Source organism: Gavialis gangeticus, unplaced genomic scaffold (genome assembly GCF_001723915.1).
Source record: "Gavialis gangeticus isolate Ggan-Ray unplaced genomic scaffold, GavGan_comp1, whole genome shotgun sequence".
In the NCBI taxonomy this organism is placed as follows: Eukaryota; Metazoa; Chordata; order Crocodylia; family Gavialidae; genus Gavialis; species Gavialis gangeticus.
Window position 1 is genome coordinate 13,057,935 of NW_017729019.1, and position 6,851 is coordinate 13,064,785.

The window sequence follows — 6,851 nt, forward strand, 5'->3', positions numbered from 1 at the left end:
TTAGCTTTTACTACCTCAGTGAGCTGACCCAAGAATTCCTGGTCAAGCTCCTCTGTTTGGGTAGGGGGTCTATAGTAGACTCCCACCAATAGGTCCCTTTCCCCTCTTCTGCCTTGAACCCTAACCCAAAGCACTTCAGAGTGCTTTGGGTTAGGGTTTGTTGCATCATTCGTGAAAGAGCCATGTCTGGGCAGTCTCTTGAAAGTGGCCATTGCCTAGGGGCCAGTACATGTCTCAGAAGGCTGTAGGTGCTCCACAGTACAGTGGGGCTTGCAGGACACCAAGGTATCCTCGTGGTCCTGTAAACCTCTGCCTACACCCCTCTTTGTCTCAGTCTGTACTGCACCTCCACCTGTATCCTGCCCGGGGCACCAGCTCCAGCATTCAGCTAATCCAGGCCATCTTGACGCTTTCCTCCTTAGCAGCACACTTTAGGATGTACCAGCGCATGTGTTGTGCAAGAACTGGTTGTGCTCGCACCATTCCAGGTGCACAAGCTGCCTTCCTTGAGGAGGCGCCTGGCCTCCTCCTTCAGAGCTCTCCCTCACAGTGACACCTGCAAAAAGCCAGGGGGCTGAGTGGGGCCGTTCCATAGGCACTTCTCATATTTTTAGCCATCGGTGTTTTTAAAACACCATAACCGCCCTGGTCAGTTGTTGCCTGGAGCACTCGTCCATTGTAACCAGTCCTTTTCCATTGTCAGGGTGATAAAGGACTGTGCATCCTCGAGGTTTGCAAAATCTCTTCCTGCAGGCAGGGAGATAAAGGTAAAGGTTGAGATGGTGGAGCACTGGCCTAGAGAATGGAGTTCCTCTCTGCCTCTGCCATGGGGCTCCTACACAGCACCAGGCAGGAGACTTCAAACCAGCTTTCACAGCTGGCTGCAGACCTGTGCACCTTGCTGCGTGGCCTCTATCTGCAAATGGAGTCACTGGAAGCTGTGCATTTAAATGTGGAGTGCGGTATAATCCTGAGCACTTTGGAAAAAAAACAGGTCCTAGATGCCATGAACTGGGGACCAGAAGGAGGAGACGTGATAGCCTAGTCCCCTTCTGCTTCCGTTTCCTGTGTGTAGAAGAGGGGTTGCACAGTGCTGTACAAATAAATGACTCGGGGAAATGCGGCGGAGCTTTAGTGCTGAGGTGCCGTGACCCCAGGAGGAAGCAAAGACCTCTCTTCAGAGCCGGGCTGTGGTAGCATGTGGGTCAGAAGGCCTAGGCCATATGTTTGACAATGAAAATCAAAGCTTTTCATAGCGGCCTTCTCCTTCCATGAGCACAGAATGAGGCGTGGGGCACAAGGCACATGCCCGTGCAGGCTGCGTCCCGGTCAGAGGCAGCCTTCATTCCAGTGGTAACTCTCGAGCACGTGCGTGTTCGATTGTGAGACTGCTGCATTAGCCCTGGGACGCTCGGTGGGTCTGTTGGACACACAGATTGGCTTGGTGATACCTGTTCTCTTTTAGGGGATGGACTTGCCATACCAGGCATTTTAGCAGCGCACATGCTTCTGACGTTGATTTGCACTGCTTCACTAGAAGGACCGGGCACTCAGAAACCACAAAAAGACAAATCGGTAGCAAGGGAGTCATTAGCTGCTCTCGGCAATCCTCTAAATCTTGGCTGGTCCAGTTACGAGTTCTGTGTGAACAGGCCGTGGCAGTGGTCCCCTAAACGTGACCAGGGCCCAGCAGCTGATAAATCTGACTGTCACCCAGGCGTGCCTGTCTTGCTGTGGAAGTCGAGTGCAGCTGAGTGTACCATTTAAAACCATTCTGCTTTGGTAGCTTGTGCTGTTGGCTGAGTTTGGCACTGGACCTGTCATGGTTTTTCACAGTGACTACCTGCTGATAGCCAGAGACCGGTTTGCTGCCAACAGTAGCGGTAGCTGCGTATCAGCATCGCCTGGCAGAGGGCAGTTGTAGAGTCGTATGGCCTGCAATTTCACACGTGCTGTAAGTTCAAGGAGGCTTGGCAGGGAACTTTACCTTCATTACCGGCACTTCATAACCCTTAAATTTATCGCCAAAAGGCCGTGCCTAAGGAGTGTTGTGCAGCACTGTGGTGAGTGGCCTGCTTTGGAAGAGGACCGGTGGGGCTTCACAGCCTCCCGTCTGTCTCCCTAGTCCCCAGTGTTGCCCCAAGCCCTATTTCCCCTTCCTCCAGATGCTTTCCTGCTTATGTGCTTTTCTGTCATATCATGAGGTAGACTTTTTCCCATTAGCCCTGGCTCAGCATAGCTAGTTACTTGCAGCTTGGGAGCCCTCCAGGGCAGGGACTGCATGGATTCAGGACAGCTATGGAGCCGTCTGTGTTTTGTGATGCTTAAAATACATCGTTCATAAGCTGCTGAGAGCAGCACATGTTCTGACACTGCTAACGGGCCTGTTCTTGGTCTCCAGTGATTCCTCACAAGATCGGGCGTGTCATTGAAGGGAGCCCGGCTGATCAGTGTGGGAAGCTGAAAGTGGGAGACCGCATCTCCGCAGTGAACGGCCAGTCAATTGTAGAGCTCTCCCATGACAGCATCGTGCAGCTCATCAAGGACGCAGGCAACGTGGTCACACTGACGGTGGTGGCTGAGGAAGGTAAGACCCATGCGGCTGCATGGCACAGCAGCACGGGTAGGCTCAGACTGACCCCAAAGTCCCCCTGTAGATAGTGTACAAACATCCCTGGTCTGGCTTGTGCCTTTTTCAAGCTAGGAAACTTAGACAGAGGCTCTGCAGACAGGCCAAAGCTGGGAGGCAGGAAAGGGCTAAACGAAGCTCCTGTCTGCCCTTCTTGCCCCCAGACTGCACAAAGCAGAGGGCAGGTTTTGCTGCAGAGACAAGGCACAGGCATCGTGGGGCCCCGTGTCTTGGGCAGAAGGAGCCTCCGAGCACAGCAGAGGCAGGAGGCGGCCCACTCCCGCCCAGCCTGGGCTTCCCCTGTGCCTGGAGTCAGGGAGAAGCAGCTGCCCCTGAGGAAGTCAGTGATGGTTTTGGCATTGTAGATGTGTCACCGCCACAGGCGGTACATCAGGGACCCCTTGTCCTGAACGAGCGGGCAACGAGGATAGCTGGGCAGGCCTGCCATGAGAGGCATCGCTGGCAGGTGGGACAGCTGCGGCTCGACAGCCCTGCTGCCAGCCAGAAGCAAAAGCCTCCGAAACCCAGCTGGATCCAGCCCTGAGACCCCATCCCCCTGCAACCTGTGCTGCCTCCTGGCCGTGTGGCAACGTGCAGAGACACCTGGTCTTGCATTCCCAGGGCCTGAGAGAACTTGCTGTAGCTCTTGCTTCTCCTTAGCGTGCGGATGAAAGCACTCCTGTCCCACCAGAAAGCTTCTGTCCCAAGTTCTCTGCCTAGCTGCTAGCGCATCCGCAGGCACGGCGGATGAAGCCTCTCAGCAGCAGAGTGAACGTATGCAACTCCGCAGCTCCATCTTCAGAGGCCGCATTTGCTCGTTGAGCTCCCCTGAAGCTGCACGCTCCCTGCAGGATTGTCCCCGCACAAACAGCTCCCCATGAATATGTAACGTCCAATCAGCTGAAGAAAAATGGCTGCTTCCAGCCTGCTTACCCTTGCTTTTTTCTGGATTGCTGCGTGTGGCTTTAATTAAACCTGCTATCGTTATTTTGCCAGAAAGATGGCTCTCCCCACTTTAAATAATACATACCTAAAGCCAGCGTGTAGATAAAGCCAGTGGATGATTCTCTCTCATTCCATATTCATTGCAAATATTTAACGCGCTATCTTGGCCTGTAATACAGAATATCAAAGGCTTAATTTACCTGTTCGTTAGTGCTTGAAGCAGAGAGGCTTTTTATATTTATAAAATCCATTATTTTTCAGTGGAGATTTTCACATTTATCAAATCTAATTCATTTCAGAGCAGAGGGATGCGCCTCAAAGCAGTCACCCAGGATGACGCTCTTACTGCTTTTGACATTGCAGCTGGGGTTGCACCAGAGTCCATTGCTTTCTGATTTTGCCAACCTTGTCCCTGGGATAAATAGTCTCTGCCATCAGTGTTTGAATGTAATCCCCTTCCCCAGCCCCTTGCTCTTACATACGTGCATGCAGCCTGTAGAAACAATGATCTCGGTTTTTCTTCAGTCCTCAGTCTTAGGGGATTTACCTTAGGGGTAAAACATGGACCCGGGTGGGACTTGTCCAGAGAGAAATGTCCAGGCCAGATGACAAAACCAGGCCCGAGGGGTCACCCCGATAAACCACATGGTTTGGAAGAGCTGAAGTGTGAATGTTTGGTACATGGAGACTTACGTAATGTTTGGCGGCGATGCAGAAATCCTTGTTGCTCGTAAATGAGAGTAAATTACAGTTTTTAAAATAATCACTGGTTTGGGCTTGAGGAATGCAGCACAGCCAGCAGCAGCTGTGGAGTGAGGCAGCCGCCGCCTCCAGCTCGTCCAGCGCCAGGTAGCACAGCCTCCGCAGCAGCACCTCCCCTGGAGAGGGGCGACGGCCGGCACGGCTCCATCCCACCTCCTGGTCATTTGTGCCCAGGGGCTGGCTGGGCCATGCAGAACCCGGTCATCCGCATGCTGCTGCCGGTCGTTGGCACCGAAGAGAACACGGGGGGGATGGAGGTTAATACGGTCCCCGGGAGAAAAGCACCTGTGTAGCCAGGAGCAGTGCAGCCCAGATGGATCCTGCTATTCCCCAGGGCATCGTCTTCTGCGTGAGCTCTCTAGATCGGCGGTGAAAATCCAGCCACGTAACCCTGCTGGCTCCTCTCCTTCCCTCTGGCTTTTTGCAAACGCCTGATCTTTGCTCTTCATCCTTTGTTCCAAAATTTGCTTTAATTCTCAGAAAACCAACTCTGCTTCATGCTCCAAAAGATGTTCTCGAACATTTTCACAAAAGCAGGGATCTGTCAGCCTCTGTCACGTCATAAGCAGCAGCGCGGCCTGATCAGGGAGAGTGCAAAGTGTACAGACAGAAGGCCTTTTCCTACCTGTGCTTATTAATTACAACTCTGGCTGAAAACCAGGAGCAAATGCTGGCATTTGTCTTTGCAGAAAAAACCTCTCTGAGGCAATAAGGCCAGGCAGTCCTGTGATGAGCTCTGCAGGGCCTGGCACAGCCGCGAGAGACAGTCTAATTGCCCTGTCTGCAGTGGGGAAGCCAGGGGATGCATCTCTTCCCTCAAATGCACATGCTCGCTCCTGTCTTGTAATGAGTGATTACCCAGAACGGCGACAGCCCCGCACCTCTGGGCAAATGGGGCTGGAACTGCTGAATGACTCCCCACTGGAGACCTTGTTCTCGGACTGCTGGAGAAGTTCATTCCAGATTGCTAGCTAAGGGGGTTGCAGGTACAGTACATGGTGCTGCTCTTTCAGTGCCAGGGTACCTTGTTTTCACACCGTGTCCATCTAAGTGGAGGGGGATTGACCGTCTGCCCCCACCCATTGTGCTTTGCATTGGGCAAGACCCTGCATTGAGGCTTTTACTGGTAACATCGTTGTGGCTTGAACCCAGCTCTCCCCAGTGAAGCCACGTTGTTCTCCACGGAGCTGCCTGCCTCCATGTCACAGGCAGCTGGCAAGCAGGAGAATCCGATCAGCCCAGCCTCCTGGCTAATCCTCTTGTGCTGTTCACTGCCCCCTTGCCGGCACCTCTAATTGGGAGTCTTTTTGCTTTGTTAGAGCATCGTGGTCCCCCCTCAGGAACCAACTCGGCCAGGCAGAGCCCCGCGCTGCAGCACCGAGCCCTGGGACCAGCACAGCCCAACCCTGCGACCACAGACAGGTACACACAGCACCAAGGTGCTTGGGGCACCAGGATCTGAGTGCAAGCAGAGGAGCTGACTGGTGGGACCCTCCAGTCCATGTCCCCATTGGGGGCCTGCATGCACAAGTGGGTCAGGCAGAAGGTGCGTTGGCCTGCAGGCAGCCCCCATCCTGGTGCAGAGGGCAGCCCCTTCAGCCATGTCTAGATGGGGCACATGGAGTCTAGCCCTCAGGGGACTCCGCGTCTAGGTGAGCGTGATGTGACCAAGTCTCTGTTCCTCTGTCCTGCAGGGGAACCACAGAGGGCGATACCGGGAAGGACGCGTCTAGCACCTACAAGGTCTCCTGGCCAGAGCACAAGCACTTGGCCCAGCCTGATGCAGGCATTCCCTCGGTGGTGGGCAGCCGGCATTCCCAGGTAAGGCACCACTGTGGGGGCCAGGAGCTACACGCAACCCGAGGGAGCTCAGGCAGGGGCAGGCTGCACAGCGTAATGCAGCACTCCACAAAGGTGCTGGGCAGGCTCCGAACGAGCGGGTCTGCCTGCCGTGCAGCTGTGCTTGCTCAGAGCCTGGAGCCGGCATCTGCAGTTAGCGTGGTGCTGCCCGAGCTAATTAGTCAGCTGCTTCTCGGCAAGCTAATTAGTCATGGCAGTGCCCTGCACGGCTGCAGCCTGTGCCACTTCTGGTTCAGGAGTGAGCAGGGTATCTCCGTGGTGCTGCATCGCCCTGTTTCATGGGGGCATGCCGTAGCATTCAGCCTGCTGCCATCTGTGTACCAGGGGCATCGGATGTGCTCCCTGGCATAGACAGCTACCAGCCTGTTGCAGAGGAGAGATCCTGCTGATGGACATGCTGGCTAGGCCCATGTCGAGCAGAAAGGAGGTACTGCTGCTACAGCGACCTGTTCTAATGTCACCTGTTACACATGTGCTCTAAAGACATGACTGATCATTCCAGCTGTAATGGACACAGGCCTGTGAGTCTGGGCGACTGCACAAACCCATAGACCTTCCCTGTCTAAAAATTGATGCGTAGCTAAGAAACAGCACAAGGAAAGTGCTCCTCCAATTTTGACTGGGTTCTGCCTCCTCTGCCCCCCCCCCCCCCCAC

General features: G+C 54.4%; 1 protein-coding gene across 1 annotated transcript in view; it reads left to right on the forward strand.

Moving 5' to 3' along the window:
- MAGI3 (membrane associated guanylate kinase, WW and PDZ domain containing 3) overlaps window positions 1–6,851 on the forward strand; it is a gene marked incomplete at its 5' end in the record, with an annotated part of 192,708 nt that overhangs the window by 177,280 nt on the left and 8,577 nt on the right. The window contains 3 exons of the mRNA XM_019513754.1: window positions 2,402–2,587; window positions 5,656–5,758; window positions 6,031–6,157. Coding sequence (XP_019369299.1) covers window positions 2,402–2,587; window positions 5,656–5,758; window positions 6,031–6,157 — 416 coding nt within the window. The remainder of the gene's footprint in view (window positions 1–2,401; window positions 2,588–5,655; window positions 5,759–6,030; window positions 6,158–6,851) is intronic.